This window comes from Petromyzon marinus, chromosome 66, assembly GCF_048934315.1.
Source record: "Petromyzon marinus isolate PM22_M1 ecotype Great Lakes invasive population chromosome 66, UKy_Petmar_22M1.pri1.0, whole genome shotgun sequence".
Classification (NCBI taxonomy): Eukaryota; Metazoa; Chordata; class Hyperoartia; order Petromyzontiformes; family Petromyzontidae; genus Petromyzon; species Petromyzon marinus.
In genome coordinates, this window is record NC_133732.1 from 1,330,210 (window position 1) to 1,352,905 (window position 22,696).

General features: G+C 48.6%; 1 protein-coding gene across 1 annotated transcript; it reads left to right on the plus strand.

Moving 5' to 3' along the window:
* Positions 1-18,708: 18,708 nt before the first annotated feature.
* Positions 18,709-22,358, plus strand: LOC142906494 (uncharacterized). Its single transcript, XM_076054377.1, has one exon. The coding sequence runs from the start codon at positions 19,561-19,563 to the stop codon at positions 22,240-22,242; it is 2,682 nt and encodes an 893-aa protein (XP_075910492.1). The 5' UTR covers positions 18,709-19,560; the 3' UTR covers positions 22,243-22,358.
* Positions 22,359-22,696: the final 338 nt, after the last annotated feature.

The following is a 22,696-nucleotide window of genomic DNA, read 5'->3' on the forward strand; positions in this document are numbered from 1 at the left end:
TTTATCACAGACAAATACTCTAAAATCATACTCTTTGGTTTTTTCGGTAAATTCGCGTAGGTAAAAATAAAATAAATGAACAACTAAATCAAATCACGTTTCGGGCACAACACAAGCGTCCTTCTTCAGGTGGGGACACACTGAAGCGCTTGTGCTTTCGCTACGTTGTCCCCACCTGAAGAAGGACGCTTGTGTTGCGCCCGAAACGTCGTGATTAAATTTAGTTGTTTTTTCATTTATTTTATTTGTACTTTTGTGACTTTACCGAAAAAACCAAAGAGTATGAATCCTTGCAGCCACGAAAACTTCAAATCTAGAACTCTAAAATCGTGTTGATTATAAATGTGGAGGGAAAAACTGGAGGACTTGCAGAAAAATCCACACGACCATGGGGAGAACGTGCAAACCACATATACAGGTGTGGTGGTCACTCTGTAAACACGCACACGCTGCACAGCACCTACCAGAGCGGGGTCATTCATAACCCTGATTGAGACCACGCCCGAGGGGTGGAGGCTGTGAAGTTTGTGTGTGTGGGATCCCCCAGAACCCTGGTCCTAGACAGAAAGTGGGATCGAACAAGCACAGATTGTTGGGCTTCCTGTGGCCAGCACCTCTCCTGAGGGGAGGGGGCTGCGAGGGATCTATGATCCCTCAGAAACCCCGCCCCTCGGTGGGAAATCATATAAAAGGCGGGCTCCTGAGAGCAGGAGGCAGTTGGTCTCAAGCCGAAGCCGTGGAGCCGCCTGAAGAGGAGATCCTGGACCCCAAGCCCCGACGTCCTTCTGAGGGCCGGGTCTGGACGGGCCAGTGGTCGAAGACCCACCGGTGCCAGCGGTGGATCAGCCTCCCCTAGGTCCGGCTAGCCGGAGGGCTAGAGTAGTAGTCAGACCCAAAGCTAGAGTAAGCTAGCCCGGAGGCTGTACCTCCCTAGGTTGTCGGTAGAAGGGGCCGTTACCCCTTCGTGTGAGGACCTAGGGAATCGTTGTTAAGGACATCAATAAAAGTGTTTAATTCCTGCCACGACTCCATCTCCATCTATGACTTCTACAACTGGTGTCAGAAGCGGGGTGACTCCTACGTCTGTGGGCGAGGTCCGCAGCTTCATAGGGTTCGTGTCCTATTACCGCCGGTTCGTTGATGGGTTCGCGTCAATAGCCAAACCCCTTCATGCGCTTACGGCTAAAGGTGCTAAGTTTCAGTGGGGGGAGGTCGAGGACAAGCCGTTTAAGGCCCTCCGCGATGCCTTTGTCAGTGTTCCTCCCTTGTGTTACCCTGACTTTACCTTGTCTTTTATTCTGGACACTGATGCCAGTAACACGGGAATTGGCGGGGTGCTCTCCCAAGTCGTGAACGACGTCGAGCACGTGGTCGCCTACGGCAGTAGGGTGCTGTCCCCGGCGGAGCAGCGCTACTGCGTTACTCGCCGTGAACTGCTGGCTATTGTCTCCTTTGTACAATAGTACCGGCCGTACCTGTACGGTAGGCACTTTACCGTTTGTTCTGATCACGCAGCGTTACAATACGCGCTAAAGATAGACCAGCCATCCAGCCAGTTCATCTTCTTTGGTTCTTTCGGTAAAGTCACGTAGAATGAGAATAAAATAATAAAATAAAACAGTAAAATTCTCACGACGTTTCGGCCACAACACAAGTGGCCTTCTTCATCAATATAATAAATGTACTCAATATATTCTTCAATAAGCAGAGCTATTAACAGCAACTGGGTATACACTACACTATATAATGAATACCATATAGTAAACAGATAAAAAAAACTAAAATATAAACTACCTCAATGTCATCAATAAACTCTATATATTCTCCAATCAGCTGAGCTACCAACAATAAGTCGTTATATATCACGATGTTATATGGCGAAAAAAGTAGGTGGATTCTTACCCTCCACATCAGCACCACGGACCGCTACGAGCCCCGTTCAGACGGACGAGTCCATCATGGTCGGAACAGAGGAGAGAAACAGCTGCGAGGCGCTGTTATAATCATGTTATAAACCATACCATTAACCGTGGTGTGAGAAGTATTAAAAGTCAATGCCAGCGAAAGATCTGCGGTCTGAAGGTTACCATAAAATAATTAATTAAGAACCGAAATGGTTTAAAACATATTTCCAATGGTTACTAAGCCAGAAGAATATATTGAGTAAATGTATTATATTGATGTAATTTAGACTTAGGTTTTTTCACATCGGTTTACTGTATGATAGTTGAGTTGTTGTAGCCCCTTTGGCGTCCATGCACTAGGTGCCTCTGTGGATGTGTAGGCTTTGACTTTAACATAGCTATTTCTGTAACCAGTCACAAGCTAATCCCTCAACTGTTTCAATGCTAAAGTCTCCTGTTTGATATGTCAACCCCTTTGTCAAGGTGCCTCACTTCTCTCAACCAGCTTAAAAGATGCTGCCGAATCTTAGCAGCATTCATGGTAGCTCTGTCGTCCCGATAGGTTGTTCCTTTCACCTGAAGAAGGCCACTTGTGTTGTGGCCGAAACGTCGTGAGAATTTTATTGTTTTAATGTATTATTTTATTCTCATTCTACGTGACTTTAGCGAAAGAACCAAAGAAGATGAATCATTGCAGTCACGAAAGCTTTAAATCGAAATCCGGCCAGTTGTCACGGTGGCTGGAAGTTCTACAGGACTACGCGTTCACGGTGATCTACCGTAAAGGCACTCAGCATTTGAACGCTGATGGTCTGTTGCGCCTTCCCCTGGGGGAAGGATGCGCGTGTTTTACGGGCTCTGGGAGGTGCAAAGTGGCCGTTGTAGCTGCGCCTACCTCTCTCCTGGCTGCAGCAGCAGAGGTTGGCGGCCCAGAGGACGGTTTTGCTCAAGTCCAGCACGATTCGGTCGCCCGTGACTCATTGCTTGAGCTGCCTCTTGCGGAATGGGGACGTCTCCAGATGGAGGATATCTCCCTCCTTAGACTGCGCCACCGTGCCGAACGTACGAGTACCTTGAATGGCCGGGAAAGTGTTGGGACATTCGTTTTGCGAGATGGTCTCCTCATGTCATGGGATGCCAGCTCTCGCCGTTACAGGGTTGTTGTTCCTACCGCTCTGCGGGGAAGGGCCGTGTGGGCCGCACACGAACGACTCTTACATTGGGGCACTCATAAGACGCTCGACACTCTGAAATTGGATTTATTTTGGCCAGGGATGGCCTACGATGTAGCTGACTTGCTAAAAAGCTGCACACAGTGTGCACGGCGGAAGCACCCAGCTACACCAGCCTGCCCGCCGCTTCAGTCAATTCAGGTGTCCCGCGTCAATGAACTGGTGGCGCTGGACATTCTCAGGCTCTTTCCGGTCACTGCCCGGGGTAATAAGTACCTACTGGTTGGGGTCGAGTATTTCACCTGCTGGCCCATGGCCTGGCCCCTCCCCAACCAGTTGGCGGCGGCCGTTGTGGAGGCCTTTCTCCAGGGCTATGTCCTGGATAAGGGCGCCCCGGAACGGCTGTTGACCGACCAGGGAAAGAACTTTTCTTCTGTCCTTCTGCGGGAGGTTTGCGGCCTATTAGGCACCCAGAAGGTGCGCACTTCCCCCTACCATCCGCAGACCGATGGTATGGTCGAGCGTCTACACCGAACGATTACCTCTATGCTGTGCCATCAAGTAGATGAGGCGAAGCTCGATTGGGACCTCCGCATGCCCGGGGTTCTGGCCGCGTACCGATTGGGATCTCACGCAGCCATGGGTTATTCGCCCTTCTACTTGATGTGTGGCAAGGATGTTGACTCCCCCGTGGACGTACAACTGCAGGTAAAACCAGCCGCGTCACGGTCGAAACTATCCGACCACATTCGGTTCAATATACAGAAGTTGGTCGAGGCGCGGGAAGCCGCAAGGGAAAACTCCGGGGTGAGGCAACGGGCAAATGAACGCCTGCACAACCGCCGCGTATCCACACATACATGGTCTGTGGGGGACAAGGCATGGTTACACTGCCCCCAAGTACCCTTGGCGACGTCGGCGAAATTGCTCAAACCCTGGCGGGGTCCAGTGGACATTGTTCGGGTGGTTCGTGACCAGTGCGTTCGGGTTGAGTGTGGGCGGCGCCCATGGTTTGTTCACCCGTCACGACTGAAACCCTACATCACGCCACTCACTGTCACCTCAAGTTCATCTCTCAGGGACCGTGTGCGTGGTGTGTCCGATGGCCTGCGGAGTTGTTCTCCTGACCCTTCCTATGCACCATGCCGTGTTGCTGCTCCCCCGGTTGCCACAGGAGTGAGTTCTCCGGCGGCGCTCACGCCGATGGATCGCCGTGCTGCTCCGCCGGCCGTCCGACAGGAAGCTGACCTGCAAGCACCGGCATCTGCCTCTGCTGACAAACCGGAGGTCCATCGCCCGGCCCCGCCCAGTCCCCCACCAGGGACTCCTGGCCCTTATGATGGTCCCGCTACAAGGACTCGCTCCAGGCTTTCCAGATTCTCTTAAGGCCTGTCGCCACTTCCCACACTGTCCGTCTCCTCCCCTTGTGTATGCACCGGTCATTGCCTCACTTGTCCCTTCTTCAGTCTGCCGGTGCGTTCATCGATGGGTGGGATTCAGGGCGCAAGGAGAGTCGAAAATGCGCGTGGTCGAGTTCGGGTTTTGTATGTTTTATACATGGCATGTAATTTTACAGGTGGGTTGGGGCGAATCCTGCAAGTTGCTACTGTTCGTTGTCATTGTTGTTGTTGTTGTTCTTGCTGAGGCACACAAGTTCATGTTCAGTTTTTTTTTTATTATTGTCAAAAGGAGAGGTTTACTGTCATGGCAGCCGGGACGGCTGCGGGCTATACGGGGGGTGGGGGGGTGGGGGGGTGATGTGATGGTCACTCTGTAAACACGCACACGCTGCACAGCACCTACCAGAGCGGGGTCATTCATAACCCTGATTGAGACCCCGCCCGAGGGGTGGAGGCTGTGAAGTTTGTGTGTGTGGGATCCCCCAGAACCCTGGTCCTAGACAGAAAGTGGGGTCGAACAAGCACAGCTTGTTGGGCTTCCTGTGGCCAGCACCTCTCCTGAGGAGCGGGGTTTCTGAGGGATCTATGATCCCTCGGAAACCCCGCCCCTCGGTGGGAAATCATATAAAAGGCGGGCTCCTGAGAGCAGGAGGCAGTTCGTCTCAAGCCGAAGCCGTGGAGCCGCCTGAAGAGGAGATCCTGGACCCCAAGCCCCGACGTCCTTCTGAGGGCCGGGGCTCAGTGTGGTACTAGTGATCAGCAGGCTAGGACCCTGAGGTTCCCTCAGCCCGACGCCCTTCTCAGGGCCGGGTCTGGACGGGCCAGTGGTCGAAGACCCACCGATGCCAGCGGTGGGTCAGCCTCCCCGAGGTCCGGCTAGCCGGAGGGCTAGAGTAGTAGTCAGACCCAAAGCTAGAGTAAGCTAGCCCGGAGGTTGTACCTCCCTAGGTTGTGGGTAGAAGGGGCCGTTACCCCTTCGTGTGAGGACCTAGGGAATCGTTGTTAAGGATATCAATAAAAGTGTTTAATTCCTGCCACGACTCCGTCTCCATCTACGATTACTACACAGGCGTGAGGATCGGGATCGAACCCACGACCTCCTGTATATCAGGTAAGGTAGTTAACATCTCCTAGCCACCGTAGCACCCCCACTCACCAAGTTGATCGCTCGTCCACTCGTTCACTCACCCTCATTTGTTGTCAAGTCAACGTATTGTTGTTGTTGAACACATGTTGCATTTTGGCCACCAAAGCGCCATCACAATAATCTAACCTATAAACGTAAACAATTCTATACGGCGATAATATTTATAAGTATACTGTTTTTAACTTAATTTTGGTTGATTGATTACGCGATTGGTAGGCAGTGGCGGCCAGAGGAGACAGGGGTGGCATGAACTAAAAATCAAGTTTTAGCTGTCAGTCAGTTGTTGCGTGCACGTTGCAAAGAGATGGGGTATAGCCCTGTGACCATTCGACTCTTGAATCGGGTGCAACCGCAACAAACAAAACCTAACACATGAACAAGAAAACATCTTAAAGTGATTACGCGCAAACAGAAAAATCCAGGAAAAAACAGCAAAAAACAGCAAAAACTCCAGAAAAAGCACCGTACACCAACGCTGTATGCAAAAATCCCAGTGGGATGCAAGTCAAACAACAACAACCACAAGACTACTTAGATTAAGTTGTCTTGTGTCTCAGATGTGTTGTTGAGTTGTGACTGTGAACGCAGTGATGGAGTCGAGTGTGCGGATTGCCTTGGGCAGGTTGTTCCAGAGGTGTGGTGCTGCAAATGAGAAAGATCTGATGTCACGTGGGGCTTGGTTGTATGTTGCTTTGTATGTTAATACTCTGATTTTGAAGTGTATTTTGTTTGTGTAATGGTGAGATGATTTCTGGAGGTTGAGAATGAGTACAGTGGCATTATTACGGACGATTTTAATGTGTTCTAGCTGTGTTTGAGGTCTGCCGAAAATATGGAGTTGCACTAGTCTGGACGTGAGGTTATGAATGTGTAAATGAGGGATGACCTGTGGTTGATAGAGATGTATGGGGCTATCCGTTTGATTTTGCGTAGATGGCATTGTGCGGTTTTTGTGATGTGATAAATGTCTGTTGTTCGACGCTGGTTATAAAGAGTTAAATTATTTGCTTAGTTTTACAAAGTTGTTTGCGAGCCATGTTTTATAGTGTTTTGGTGCTAAGGTAACTGGTGTGATCGTGGGTAGAAGGATGATGTCATCTGCGTAGGAGTGATATTGAAGTCCAAGGTTTGTTATTAAGGTGCAGCGTGGTTTGATGTATAGGTCGAAGAGAAGCGGTCCATGCATAGAGGTCCTGGGGAACTCTACAAGAAAGGTTGAAGACGGATGATGTTTGATTGCTGAATGTGAGTGTCGCGGTGGGTTTTTTTAGGTAGCCGGTAAGCCATGCAAGGGCCGTGTCTGTGATGACAATGTCAGTACTGAGGCTGTTTATCAGTACAGTTTGGTATGGTCTATGGTGTTAAATGCTGCTGTCAGGTCAAAGATGATGATGATGATTGCAATGGGTGTGGCATTATACATGTTCCGTAGGGCGTAATCTGATTGGCGTATCAGGGCTGTTTCAGTGCTGCAGTTGACGCAGGAGCCGGATTGGTTTGGATGTAAAAGGTCGGTTCTTGGTGATGTGATGAGAGAGCTGTTGCATGACAATGTTTTCGAGTAGTTTTGATGAAAAAAAAGGTGGGTGGGACACAGGTCTGTGCATGTATCCCTCGAGTTACGAACGTTTGGCTTACATTTGGCGTTAACGCAATTGACGAATAACGGACACAAAATTTTAATTTTTCTACGGCCACGTGCCACGAGATCGTCAAACAAGAAGCCACATGGGAGGCTGCCATCATCCATCCGCTACTGGACATCTGTGACGAAGAGCTTCATAGCTCTTCAGATTGCTCATTCTGTAGTCTAAATATTCAGATTCTGACCCGCGACAGCGTCACGGTGTCCCTGCAGCGCAACAATGACGCCTCCACATTAACTTTCCAGCAATTCCAAAATGCAGCAGAAATTTGAGTGCGTCCCCTGAAAAGGTTAATTATTTTTTGTTTAAAAATGCATTTTCATTGAATTGTTTTAATGTTTACGTTCTTAATGATACATTTTTGTATTGTGAAAAGTTATATAGGTGGTGTATATTTTTGGGTTCGCAGTAGAGTTGGAATGACCGTTCTAAAAAATACATCCCTAATGTTTTTGTATTAAATTTATGGGAAAAGCCATTCCGATTTAGGACATTTCGTTTTACACGCGTTTTTTGAAGTATTCCTCTCGTAAATCGAGGGATACCTATAGTTGTTTGGATCACTGATGACTCACGATGGTATTATGAACAGTGGTTATGGTATTCTTAGTTTTTTCGGTAAAGTCACGTTGAAGGGAAACAACAAAATAATAAAATATATAAAACAATAAAAAATTCTCACGACGTTTCGACCATAACTCAAACGGTCATCTTCAGGTGTGTTGGTTTGCATAAATTTATTTTTAAATGGCGCATTTATTTATTTATAAAAACGTTAGCGCCACGCGCAACGATTTGGCAGTTTATTTAGGACTAGTCCATCTATATTCTGAAAAGAGGAGGGGGGAGACGAAAATTTTTATAATGTATGCTGTCTGAAAGCCACTGTAAGCGTGAACAATCAATTAAGACCTGAAATGGTTTATCAAATCTTTCCAATGATTGCTAAGATAGAATCCATCTTCTCGGTTGAAATTGTCTCTGTGCTTGTATAGGTGGATAGCCTCATGAACGAATCTCTCATGGAAGCCAGATGGCTTACAAAGAACCTCTGTCTTGGAAAAGTCAATGGCATGTGAGCCTACTGAATTAGAACAATGATCTGCCACGGCTGAGGTGTTGGTCCTACCGTGTTTAAGGTCTGCTTTGTGTTCACGAATGCGGTCCGAGACATGGCGTTTGGTTTCTCCAATGTAACTACTACCACAGAGGCAACTTAGTTTGTAGACACCAGGGTATTGTATGTCCGGAATCACATCTTTTACAGATGGAACCAGATCACGGATTTTATGTAAGGTGTTGAAACGGACCTGAATCTTGTGTTTATTCAAGATTTTGGAGATCTTTTTTGTGATCCCCGCAATGTAGGGTAAAGTGATGGTTTTGAAAGGCTCCTCAAGAGGGTTCTTCTTCATGGTTTGAGTGATAGCTTTGCGGATTGTATAGTCGGAGTAACCATTAGCCCTAAGAGCTTGGTGTACGTGCTTGAGTTCACTGCTTATGTGTTCCTGGTCGGATATGCATTGGGCTCTATGATACAGAGTCTTGATGAGATAATTCTTCTGTGATGGATGGTGGTGGGAATCCGGTTTCAGATAAGCATCCGTATGGGTAGCTTTCCTGTAGACAGAGTGGCTCATTGAACCATCAGGTCTCTTTTTAATTAGGACATCCAAAAAAGGTATCTTGCCATCTATTTCGACTTCCATGGTAAATCTGATGTCTGGGTGTATGGAATTGATGTGGTCGAAGAATTGGTCTAGAGCAGGCCGGCCATGTGGCCAGATGACAAAAGTGTCATCCACGTACCTCTTCCATAAGGTTCCGTCTGTAAAAGATGTGATTCCAGACATACAATACCCTGGTGTCTACAAACTAAGTTGCCTCTATGGTAGTAGTTACATTGGAGAAACCAAACGCCATGTCTCGGACCGCATTCGTGAACACAAAGCAGACCTTAAACACGGTAGGACCAACACCTCGGCCGTGGCAGATCATTGTTCTAATTCAGTAGGCTCACATGCCATTGACTTTTCCAAGACAGAGGTTATTTGTAAGCCATCTGGCTTCCATGAGAGATTCGTTCATGAGGCTATCCACATATACAAGCACAGAGACAATTTCAACCGAGAAGATGGATTCTATCTTAGCAATCATTTGAAAGATTTGATAAACCATTTCAGGTCTTAATTGATTGTTCACGCTTACAGTGGCTTTCAGACAGCATACATTATAAAAAATTTCGTCTCCCCCCTCCTCTTTTCAGAATATAGATGGACTAGTCCTAAATAAATTGCCAAATCATTGCGCGTGGCGCTAACGTTTTAATAAATAAATAAATGCGCCGTTTAAAAATAAATTTATGCAAACCAACACACCTGAAGATGACCGTTTGAGTTATGGTCGAAACGTCGTGAGAATTTTTTATTGTTTTATATATATTTTATTATTTTGTTGTTTCCCTTCAACGTGACTTGACCGAAAAAACTAAGAATATGAAGTACTGCAGTCACGAAAGCTTTAAATCAAAATTTAGTGGTTATGGTGTTTGATTTTTTAAATGAGCTTGGAGTTTTGCCAGTCGCCAGGGTCGGATTAAGGTTCCTATAAGCCAGACATGGGCAAAGTACGGCCCCTGGGCCGTATACGGCCCTTTGGGCGTTTTAATCCGGCCCGCCGAACTTGTCCAAATATTATTATTTAATTAAATTTTACCTTTCTCCTGTAATGCCCACATTTCTCCATTAGATGGCAGACTTTGACTGGGAGTGTGGTAATTGGTTTTGGCGCAGGCCTCAGATGTTTTCATGATGTTTGATCAGTCACGTTACGACATGTTTTTATATTGTTCATGTTCGCGCAATTTGTTAAATTGCCTTGCAAATAAATGCTTTGCTACCTGTTAAAGGCCAAATCCTTTCATGTAATGATTTTTGCATGTCATTTATATTAGTTCACACAAACACTCCATCCATCTGTCCCTGGCTCGGCCCCTCTGTCAAATTTTAGAACCCATTGTGGCCCGTGAGTCAAAAAATTTGCCCACCCCTGCCCTAGGAACTTCAGTGAAAATATCTCGAAACGTTCATCTCCTGTATTAATTTCTCTATCACCTTATGAAAATAAAACGAATGACATTGACATGACTCTGTCTCTTTCTATATACACTGTTTCCCATCCTTACTTTATAAATATATTTATTCAAGAAGATATCTTGGTTATATATTTTTTTATCATTCAAGCAACAAAAGACACGGTCACGTTCTGTTTTCGTAGGCCCTAGGCACACTGCCGACTGTGGCCTATTGAATAATACGTCCCTCGTGGGTGGGTGAGTGGGTGAATGAGTGGGCGGGTGAATGAGTAGGTGGGTAAGCGGGTGGGTGAATGAGTAAGTAGGTGGGTGAGTGGGTGGGTGAATGAGTGAGTAGGTGGGTGAGTGGGTGGGTGAATGAGTGAGTAGGTGGGTGAGTAGGCGGGTGAGTAGGCGGGTGAATGAGTAGGTGGGTGAGTGGGTGGGTGAATGAGTGAGTAGGTGGGTGAGTAGGCGGGTGAATGAGTAGGTGGGTGAGTGAATGACTGAGTAGGTGGGTGAGTGGGCGGGTGAATGAGTGAATAGGTGGGTGAGTGGGTGGGTAAATGAGTGAGTGGGTGGGTGAATGAGTGGGTAGGTGGGTGAGTGGTTAGGTGAATGAGTGAGTAGGTGGGTGAGTGGGTGAATGATTGAGTCCGTGGGTGAGTGGGTGAATGAGTGAGTAGGTGGGTGAGTGGGTGAATGAGTGCGTAGATGGGTGAGTGGGTGGGTGAATGAGTGAGTAGGTGGGTGAGTGGGTGGGAGCCCTATTGGATAATACGGCCCTACCAGTAGCTTATGAGTGGTGTATTCGGAGCGTGATTGTCGGGGTGAGTATTGGAAGAGCGTGCAGTGTAAGTGTACTGGAGTAGGTTTAGCCTGTTTGATGATGTTGTGTAATTGTGTCATGTGATACTGGCGTTGTTTGCTGACGTGTTGCTGTTGCGTCTGGAGGCTGGTAATTGTTATGATTGAGTTTCTCGTATTGTCCGTTTGTGCTTTGGAGAATAATATTAATTCAGATTGTGATGCAATGGGGTTTGATGATTTTGAATGACATGTGGTCAAAATAATGGCACCGTAGCATTTTAATGGCTTTCATTTGAATTGCGGCTGAGTAGACGGTTGCGAGTCCGCCTCCTTTCTTGCTTGTACGTGGTGGGTTGATGGCTAATTCGTTGGCGGTACAGGTAAAGGTTTAAGATATCATTAGGTCTTTGCCAAGTTTCAGAAGATTAATGATGTCTATGTGATTGGCTATGATGTAGTCATGGAGAGTTTGTGATTTGTTTGTGAGTTTCGTAATGTTTAGCTGTACGATTCATAGAGGATTGCGTTTGTTCTTGTGAATGCGGTTGATTGGTCGTATATGCATTAGGTTGTAATGGTTGGCTGTAGAGTGGTGTAGTGGGAATATTTGGATGCAAAGATTTAGCTTGAGGTTGTTATTGTGGAAATGTGATAGTGTGTGCGATGGAACTGGGAGATGGTGCTTGTAGTGGTGGCAGTGGTAGTGCTAGAGAGTGATTCCTTCACTGCAAATTTTTGCCAGCAGGCCAGTCATGTCAGTATATATGTAGGTATGTGTATATGTGTGTACTTCTAAACATTGGGTGAATGTGTTTGAGGGCGAGTGGTTAGTGCAGCTGTTAGCGTTCTGTGCTACGAACCTGGCGATCCGAGTTCCTACTCACGCCCCAACACCAATGATGAGTATCTGAACCAATTATCGGCTTCCCCTAGATGCATACCTGGTGCAATGTGTAAATATCCCCACTCGGGAGACAAAGGCGGCCGGGCATGGTTCTGACCACTCACCCCCTCACCCTCGTGTGTCGTGTAGGCTTTCATAGGTGCTCGCTAACAGCACTTGCTCCAACAGTCTGTTTAAGGCTATAAGGGGGATCTTTGTTTGGCCGAGCTGCTACCTACTCTGCTGCCGAACCCCCCCAACCAATGCCACTGCAACGCTGTGCTGGAGGTTGCGGTGCTCAGGGCAGGCCTGGCAGGCACCGTTGGTAGAGACACTCAGGGCAGGCCTGGCAGGCACCGTTGGTAGACACACTCAGGGCAGGCCTGGCAGGCACCGTTGGTAGAGACACTCAGGGCAGGCCTGGCAGGCACTGATAGGTGAGACACTCAGGGCAGGCCTGGCAGGCACCGTTGGTAGAGACACTCAGGGCAGGCCTAGCAGGCACTGATAGGTGAGACGCTTGGGGCAGGCCTGGCAGGCACCGGTGGTAGAGACACTCATTGCAGGCCTGGTAGGCACTGATGGTAGAGACACTCAGGGCAGGCCTGGCAGGCACTGATGGGTGAGACGCTTGGGGCAGGCCTGATCTTGTTGATGCCCTCAGTGAAAATCTGTGATGAGGTTTTTTTTTGGTGGAGCCTGAGTCTCTATCCTAGTCTTGTCGGTTCTTGCCTGGCTGAACAAACAAACACTTTAGCATCGATTTCTCTTTTTTTTAAAGCATCGGTTATTTGTTGACGTTACCGTGACCACAAATCGTGATAATCGAATTGCGAGGGGTGGTGTCTGGTTGCCCGAGAGTGTGCATTGCTCTCTTTGGCTGAGCGAATGATGGGTTCGGGTCTGTTTCCTTGGCCAGTGCTGCTGCGTGTTCTCACTCATAAGCTATTTTTTCCTTCGTTATATATTTCTCCAGGATAACCAATCAGCGTTCTACGGGGTCGCGCTAAGCGAGATCTGGCCTGTACCCTCCTGCCGCACTGCAGCAGCGGGTTTAACAGCTCAGGCTTGTGAGAAATTTCAGCCATCGTTGGAGGCCTCCTCTAAGAGAGACCCCCAGCTGTAGCCAGGGCCTAATTAAGGTTCTTGTAGGCCCTAGGCACTTCAGTTTAGCAGGCCTTCAGTGATAACTTTCTGCAGTTGGTACTGATGCACGATGTCACTACCGCCGCTGTCATTCGCTTGTTTCACGCGGTGGTTCAGCCGCTGGTCGTTACTGATATGTTGAGGTGACTTCTATGTTCACGAGGGTTCCGGTCAACGAGTCAATTAAATTACTCGACACTCTGGTAACGAACAACGGTTTAGCCAAATATATCCCGAGACAAGCTGAACACTGTCTAAAGAACACCTACTTCTTGTGGCAAGGTGACTTCTGTAAACAAAAGGATGAAGCAGCAAAAGGGCTCTACTGTCTCCTATGATTTTGAAGACAGTGAAACAAAGATGGTTAAACTTACGACAATCACCTTTTTTGTTACGAATGTCTAAACATTCCAAAAGATTCATAATACCTTTTTCGTTTCACCTTTTTGAAGTGTTCTCTATGTACATATGAACCCTAAATGGTTCAAATCGTTTCGACACTCACTCATAGTTCATAGTTCATTTATTTGGTATAGCCCTGTGAGCCATTCGGCTCTTGAATCGGGTGCAACCGCAACAAACAAAAACATGAACAAGAAAACATCTTAAAGTGATTATGTGACTGTGCAAACAGAAAATACAGGAAAAAAATATCAAAATATTCCTGAAATAGCACTGTACACCAACGCTGTGTGCAAAAATCCCAGTGGGAGTCAAATAACAACAACAACCACAAGACAACTAAGATTAAAGCCATCAGTCTAACTCCGTACTGCAATAAACAAAAACATGGCCAAAACAAAAACATTTTTTCGAAATCACCAAAATAAAAGCCATAAATCCAATGTAACAGTGATCATAGGGACTGTGACCGAATTTTTAACAATAAACTACATAAATAAATTATAACACCAAAATCTAGAGCCATATTTTAGGTCACTGAATAGCAGTGGCAGCTAGGGTTGTACAACTCCTCTAGAGCAGTTTTGAGTGAAGATCTCATAGGTAGTGATTCAAGTTGCAGTTTATTGGCAATAGCATTCCAGACCCTGGGGGCATCAATAGCAAAGGCCCTTCCTCCAGTTTTTGTACGGCAATAGGGAATGTGAAGCTGGCAAATGAGCGAAGACCTGAGGTCAAATTTGTTCTTTGAAACAGAGAGGAGATCCAGTAGGTAGTCTGCGGAATTTTTTGTAAGTACATCGTGAATAAATAAGATCTGGTGCACAAGCCGTCGAACATTAAGAGATGTTAAGTTTGACCCAATGTAGAGATCACAGTGGTGAGTCCTATATGGGCAGTTCAATGCAAATCTTAAGGCCGAGTGATAGATGGAATTAAGCTTCTTCAGTACAGTACTTGGGGCTGATTTATACACGATGTCACAGTAGTCAAGTAGAGGCAGTATGGTAGCTTTTATCAATTCCAAACGGAACATTGGGGGGAAGCAGTGCTTGTGTCGATACAGAAAACCAATTTTTATTTTTGTCTTTTTACCAATATAATCAATGTGATCTTAAAAACTAAGTTTTTAATCCAGGATGACCCCAAGATACTTATAGATCTTGACTTGCTCTATTTGATAATTATTCAAGGAATGTAATTGGGGAAAAATAACTTCCTGCTTTAGTCCCGGAGAGAAGCATAGCACCTTGGTTTTGGAGGTATTCAGGACTAGTTTAAGAGAAACTAGCTGATGTTGTAGTTTGTTGAAACACCTTAGGAAACACCTTAGGAAAACCAAGAAGTTGAGAAATAGAGGCACGTACAAATGTATCTGTCACGCGGGCAGGCAAGGGTGAGTCTTCTTTTGGAGAAGGGGGCCAGGGGATTGCGTGGAGGTTTCTGTGAGTTTCAAGGATAATTTCTGAGACGTGACATGTATGTATATGCCTCCTATGTGAGCGCGTGCCACACTCCATGTGACACACAAAATCCACCTCGTTGAGGTGGGTGATCTCTGGTTCATCGGCTCAACCCCAGTGTGAACAGCGGAGATGACGTCACATCGCCTCTGCCCTGAACCGTGAAGTTGTGACGCCACCCGGAGAAAATAAATGCAAGGGGCTGACTCCTTTTCCTAAGAGAAGGGACAAATGATATCAGTTCACACGTTGCTGTACTGCCTTCTGCTGGTGAGCGAGGGTATTGCACCTCGATGCCCACCTGAAGGGAGACAAGGAACGTTTTGTCATTTGTGTGAGCCACCAACCGTCGCTACCTCCACAGGCCACGAATATATCAAAGAAATAATTAAATAATATTTAAGTTGGAAAATTACACGTTTTGAATGTGATTACAAATAAGACAAGTGTGTAAATGCGATAACAAATTAGAATTAATGTTCAACATGTATGCATATGATTAAGAAGCGATTATGCATGAAGGTTACCACAAATTCGTATCATTGCCTCTCGTTGTCTAGGGGTATGTTTTATTAATCGTGATATCAATGATTCTCGCTTCAACATTTACTGATACTCGCTTATCAATTGTGTAATTATGTCAGGTCACAGGATTCATATTTTACCACCGGATACAGTTTTCGCAATTGAGATAAAGTGATGCATGAGTTAGGAAAGAAGCACTCGGAATCCTTCATCTAAACAACTTCATTACCATTTACTCTCATATCCAAACACTTGTCAGCAGAATAGCAACAGTACCCATGCAAATATACGTACTCATCGATCCGTACTGAATGATCATAAAAGCATGGTCAAATCTCACGATCACGTGATTTAAATGAGAACAATAGGCACAAACCTTAAAATGTCAACATTCGTACAGAATTCTCAAATGCGTATCAAATGGTTAGAAAGCATCAAGGATCGGATCTCATGACCACGTGATTAAAGAAAACAACCCGGCTGATGCCTCATGGTAACGCGACAGCACACAATTAGTTTATGGTGAGTGATGCGTGCAAGCTGAGGTTCTTCTTGATCCACAATCCCGTACAAAGTTACACATCAACACAAGGCACGGTTAAAAATGGCGAGGCAGCGTAAAGTGAACGTTCCATCTTCTATCTTCCTGAAATATACCTCCAGTCCCACGGATGTGCAGAACGGCAGGGCTGGTCCACAGCTGGAGCACGCTCGCGGCCATGTTGCTTTCTGCGTGTTTCCCAGGGTTGTTTGTGAATCGTGCTCGATACACAGCTGGAGTGTGCCCAAGGGGCCGTCCAAAAATGACGTCACGCGATTTTGGACGATTTTTGAACCCCCCCCCCCCTCGTCACACGGCGTCACAAAAAGTCAGACCCCACCTCAAACATGACGTCACAAAGCTCTGCCCACCACCCCCCCCCCCCCCCAAATAAACCATGCTTCAAATGGCTTTAAACTATTGTTGTCATTGTAGTGCGTATTTAATGTGGCGCTGCACTCTGATGTTTGTAGAAGAAAACATTAACAAAGTCTATTTAATTAAGTATAACATGTTGTCTATATTTATTTAAAGTTGCGCATTTTGATGTGACGTCACATTTCTCAACCCCCCCCCCCCCCCCATCGTCACACATCGTCACAAATGTCTGTCACCCCCCCCCCCTAGGTGCGTGACGTCATTTATGGACGGCCCCTCACGGCTTTCGAGTCAGCACGCTGACAGCCGTTAGATGCAACGCTGCACGCTCACAGGCTGTCTGCACGCCAGGCTCGATCTGCAGCTGGAGCATGCTGAGGAAACGCTGGCCCAGCACGCTGCGTGTCAGCAGCCTTGAGAGTGGCTTGGTGTGCGAGCACCCCTTGTGGCTCCCTCCTGGAGGCCTCACGCTGGGCAGCAGCCTGCACGTGACCACACTCACTCTCCCGGCCTCTCCACAACTCACACAATATCAGTCACTGGCTCTGCCATCAACAGAAATTTTCCAGCCGATAGCTTGGACAATATTTTAAGCACACTCGATATTGGTGTCTAACTCAAATCTCCACTTAACTTCTCCCACGTCTTGGCTTATCACAGTATTATATAGAAAATCCCTTCGCATAATACGTACCTGTCAACCCTTTATCAGTGCCTACCTTATTACAGACAAATTCAGACCTTATTGGTCAACCAGCACCCTGATAAATTTCAACGTTCATCCTACAAAGTCCTATCACAAAGGAGAAACACAAACAGACAACACATTTTTTTTGTCCGTATTGAAACGGCTGTACGCCGTATGGACCTGAAATCTAAATTTCCCTGTACAAGAATACGGGGCAAACCGTATGGGTTGAAAGGTGTGACAATAGCATGAGGAATGCTGTTTAAGGTCCTTTGCCACCAGAAACTCTTATCAACAATTTTCCTCAACCACATAACTCATCACACCTCATAGCTTAGAGGTCCTTGACTCTGCAAGCGACTCAAATACAGGGCGCTTTAAAAAAAAGACGTTAACGCTTATATGGGACTATAGTTTTTCATGGAAAAAGAACGGATAATACACTGTAACATGATAACAAATGTAATAATAGGGTTTTCCCTTTTTTTCTGGCAACAAAACTGAAACCTTTTTACAAGGATTCATGTCTGCATTAATCACAATACCTGCAGTCAAAATGCAAACAAAAAAAATACTATGACAATATATGCATTGTCCTTGAAACTGATTGGTCCACACCCAGGGACGGCTTTCTTTTGAGCCTCGACTCAATTGGTGCTCGACCAGATGACGCCAAAAGGCGTCATAGTATGTTTTTTGTTTGCATTTTGACTGCAGGTATTGTGGTTAATGCAGTAACATGAATCCTTGTAAAAAGGTTTCAGTTTTATTGCCAGAAAAAAGGGGAAACACCATGTTGTTATATTTTGGTACTGGCAAAGGAGGTCTAATGATATAAACAAATGTAATGTTAATAGCTTCAAAAAGTCAAAGAGTCTCCACTTGTTCGCGATCATTGTCAACACGTTGACTGGAATCTTCGCCAGGTGGTCTCCAGAGCCTGGATGCACATTTATTGCAGTATTGTTGCACATTCTCGGAAGTGTTAAAACAAATTTGAACCACCCTGCATAAATAACAACGTAAAATAAACCTGTAGCGACGCTTAGAGTCTGCCAATGCAGGACTCAACTCTTAACTACTCAGAGCCTGTTCCTCTGCAAAGCTCACTCTTAGCTAAATTACGAGTGCTCTCTCCGGAGTTTGCCTTTGCAAGAATAATGCATATGATTTTTATATACTGTTGCAGAGGAAGTTGTACTTTATATCATTAATTCCCTTTACAACACCAAAATCCCAAAGCTCCTCCCATTTTCACGCCCCTCAAACATTCATCCAGTCAGGCTTAATTCCGGAGACACTTCGTAGGGGGCACGTCTTTATTATACACACGCGCGCTTACTACTATACATCAATTCTTCGTACAGTTGATCTCGAGTACTTCTTCCACTTGGTATATTATACGCCTCCTGCGTAGCGTGCCTAACCCGGCTACGCTCCAGGTCCTCCGGCTATAATATCCTATGTGAGGCTACCTGACCTGACCAGCCAAGGTACAGGTCCAACACTGACCTCACAGAGCTTCGGCCTTTAAAAGGACGGCGAAGCTCGGGGTTCAGAGTACTACTCTAGCGGCGTCTTCTTGCGTCAACTGGTCGTCTTCAACTGCTTCGGTTTTCAACGGCCTGGACCTCTCCTGAGGTCCGCCTTATATACATTTCTCGGCCCAGGTGCGGACCTCAGTGAGGGACGTGGGTGACCCCAGAGTCCCCCACTGAGGTCCGCATGTCTGCCGTTGCAGGCCAGTGCAGCCGTAGCCCCCCAGCCGTTGGGAGTGTTAGCGAGGGATCGTAGAATCCCTCACAGTCCCCAACCGCTTCTGGGCTGCTTGTCGTTGCCTGTGTAGGGGTGCTATGGGGAATAAACACATGGCACGGGAAGGTGTGGTTCACCCACACCTTGGTGGCTACAACAACGACCGCTAAGGCTCCAGTGGATATAAAGTGCGGGGGGCCAGGGAGCTCGGGGCAGAGTGTGGGGCCCGAGGCTGAAGCAACCGGTGAAGAAAGAAGGCCAGCTAGGTGAGACCCTCGAACTCCTGTGACCGCTGCCCTTTTCAGGGCCGGCACAGCAAGCCAGTGGTGCGGCCCCAGAGCCCCAGAGTCAGAGTCCTTTTAAGGGCCGGTCTGGTCGGCGGGGTGCCGAGATCTGTGCCTAACCAGGGCCGGATCTGATAGCCTCCCTTAGAGCCCTACCAGGAGGAACTGGGAGCCTAGAGCTTAGGCTAGAGAGCCTGGGGTGTGTTCCTGAGTTATACGGGTGGAGGGGCCGCTACCCCTTCTAGTGTAACCCTTGTTAAGGTTTAAATAAATAGTGCTGCTTCTATTCTGCCATCTCTGTGTCCTGGAACCCACTACAACTGGTGTCAGAAGTGGTTTTAAAATGGACACAAGGAGTACAAACCGATCACAGGAACCCCAGGAGGAGGACGGCTCGCCTGGGATTGCGCCAGACGCCGCGGCCGACGATCCTGGGATGCCCCAGACGCCCCAACAGCAGCCGCCGCTGGAGGAGTGGCCGCCGATGGAGGACGGGTTGCAGGTGGCTCACTCTCGACTGGCTGAGCTGCTGGAGGAAATCAACCGCGCGGGGCTGCGGGTGCAAAGGCGGCAGAGAGACGAACGCCGTTCAACGGCCATTCCCGCCGAAACACAGCCACCAGATTTCGGATTTGCCACCATGACAGTGTCCGCCACGGCGATTGGAGGGTCACAGCCCCACGTGGACGCTGTGGGCCAATCAGCGGTGGTGACGTCATCACCAACGGACGCCCGCTGTCAGGACCAATCGGCGGGCGCATCGTCATCACCTGCGCGACCGCCGATGGGTGTCCCCAGCCCCTCCGACACCGGCGGAGAGGCCGGTGATGGCGCGCGGCACCTCTCAGAGACGAAGCCATCGTTTCAACAACGCCTGCCGGTGTTGAAGGAGTTCGTTTCAGACGGCGGCGACTGGGGGGCCTTTCAACGCCGCTTTCTCGCTCATCAAGAGATGGCCGGCTGGATGGACAACGAGGCGTTGAGTGCGCTACCGGCCATGCTGGACGATGACGCCCTTGCTACGCTCATCACAGTTCCCAGATCAACGCGATCTACGCTACAGTCGGCGCTCCAGGTCCTCACCATAGTCTATGGGCCATCGTCGGACTGCCGCAAACTCTTCCACGAGCGGTGCAGGGGCCAGAAGGAGCCACCGCTGGCATATCGTACGGCTCTCCTGGCCCTTGCAAAAGCGGCTTTCCCGCGGATGGACGGTGAAGGGGTGGACGCGATGGTGACGGAGAAGCTCCTGGCGTTGGCCCAGGAGCTACAGATCGTCATCGTCGCAGAGGACGACGCGGACATGTGCTCCTTGCGGGCAGCAAGACACATCCACGTGCACCTGATAGCGCAGCGTCGATCACCTCTCGTCCCCAAGGGCGCAGCTGCGGTGTGCGCTGGGACGCCGACCATCCCCCCCTCCGAGGAGGTCTTCGCGGCGGGTCGCCCGGTGGAGTGGAGATCCGGAGGGAGGCCAGCTCGGACAACACTGGATCGCCAGGAGCACCCCAAGGCGCTCATCACGTGCTACAACTGTGGCCGCAAGGGCCACGTGGCTGCGGAATGCCGGGCGCCTCGTCAACGACAGCCGGGATGGTCGGACGGCGCTCCAGCCTACAGGCCTCCGCATCGCAACCCGGCAAGTCGCGGCACCCCACATGCTCCGCCTGTGCACACACCTGTCCCCACCTCGCGCGTTTCGGTGTACGGGCCTCGGGGTACGCCCATTGGTTTGTTGGGTGGCGGCGTGGTCGAGAGGGTGCTCGGGCCGGGGCAGTGGACGGAATTGGCCCACCGCATTGTTGCTGCGTCGGCAGGCTCGTCCGTGGTCACGGGTCGCATTGACGGGGTCGAGGTGCGTATCCTCGTCGATACGGGAGCTTCGGCGACCATTGTGTCAGACTTGATTTATAATATTCTTCCCGTTCAAAGCCGCCCCTTGCTCCCAGTCACCGTTCCGTGTTACGCAGCAAACGGGGGTTCACTGGGTATCATAGGCCAAATTCGAGTACAAATTTGCATTGGCGATATCAAACTCTCCGGGCCGATATTAGTCTCGTCCTCGCTGGCGGTTCCGTGCTTGTTGGGGACGGACTTTTTGGGCAAAATGCCGATTAAAATTCTAATTGATCAGGGTTGCATCGAGCTTCCCTCGGGCCGACGGGTAACATTCCTGCCTTCCCCTGTCACCTCAAGGGCAGCGTGCGCGTCGATACAAGCGTTCGTCACTCGGACGGTGCGTGTACCTCCCGGGGAGCAAATGCTCGTGCCCCTTCGCTTGCGTTGGCCTTTCGTGCCCGGTGTTCTGGACCAGGGAATTCTGTTAGGGCCCTCGAGGGCTGGGGAAAACGGGCTGGATCTGGTGACCGCTCAAACGCTCGTTAAGGGGAGCGATGACCCGTTTATCCTCGTCCTTAACGTTGGCGTACAGACGGCCGTCGTTCCTCAGGGAACTGTGCTCGCGCACGCGACGCCGGTCCCCGTGGTAGACACGGTTATGGGTAATGTGGGGACCGATCCTCTGGCTCAACCGCATTCTGAGGGGGACGATAGTTGGATGGACGCACTATGTTCGGGCACGAGTGATCTGTCCAACTCCCAGCATGCCGGCCTACGCACCCTTCTGATGGAATTTTCCGATGTCTTTGGTAAACACAAATATGACATTGGGTGCACGAAATTGTTGCGTCACCACATTGACACGGGTGACAATGCCCCGGTACGCCAGAATCCTTTTCGGTTAAGTCCGGCCGAAAAAGATCATGTCAAATCGGCAGTGGATGACATGCTGGCTGCAGACATTATAGCCCCTTCCACCAGTCCATGGGGAGCACCCATAGTGCTTGTCAAAAAGCACGATGGGTCCTTGCGATTCTGTGTGGATTTTCGCCGCCTTAATAAGATCTCCGTGGCCGACGCGTATCCACTTCCCCGGATGGACGAATCTCTGGATGCTCTGGCTGGCGCACGTTTTTTTTTCTACGTTGGACTTGTTATCCGGATTCTGGCAACTCCCATTGGATGATGAGTCCAAGCCAAAGACTGCGTTTCGCACACCACACGGCCTATTCCAATTTAACCGGTTACCTATGGGATTACACTCCGCTCCGGCGACATTTCAGCGCCTTATGGAACTGGTTTTGGCTGGCTTACAGTGGAACGTCTGTTTGATCTATCTGGATGACGTCATCGTGTTCAGCAAGACATTTGACGAACACCTTTTGCGCTTGCGCGCCGTGTTCCTCAAAATGCGTACTGCGAATTTGAAATTTAAGCCGCAAAAGTGCCACCTGCTATGGGAATCCGTACGCTATTTGGGGCACATCGTCAGCTGCTCGGGCATATCCACCGATCCCGCAAAGACGCAGTGTGTCAGCTCCTGGCCAACCCCCACCTCGGTGGCTGAGGTCAGGAGTTTCATTGGATTTGCGTCTTATTACCGGCGGTTCGTCGCGGATTTCGCGACCATTGCTAAGCCC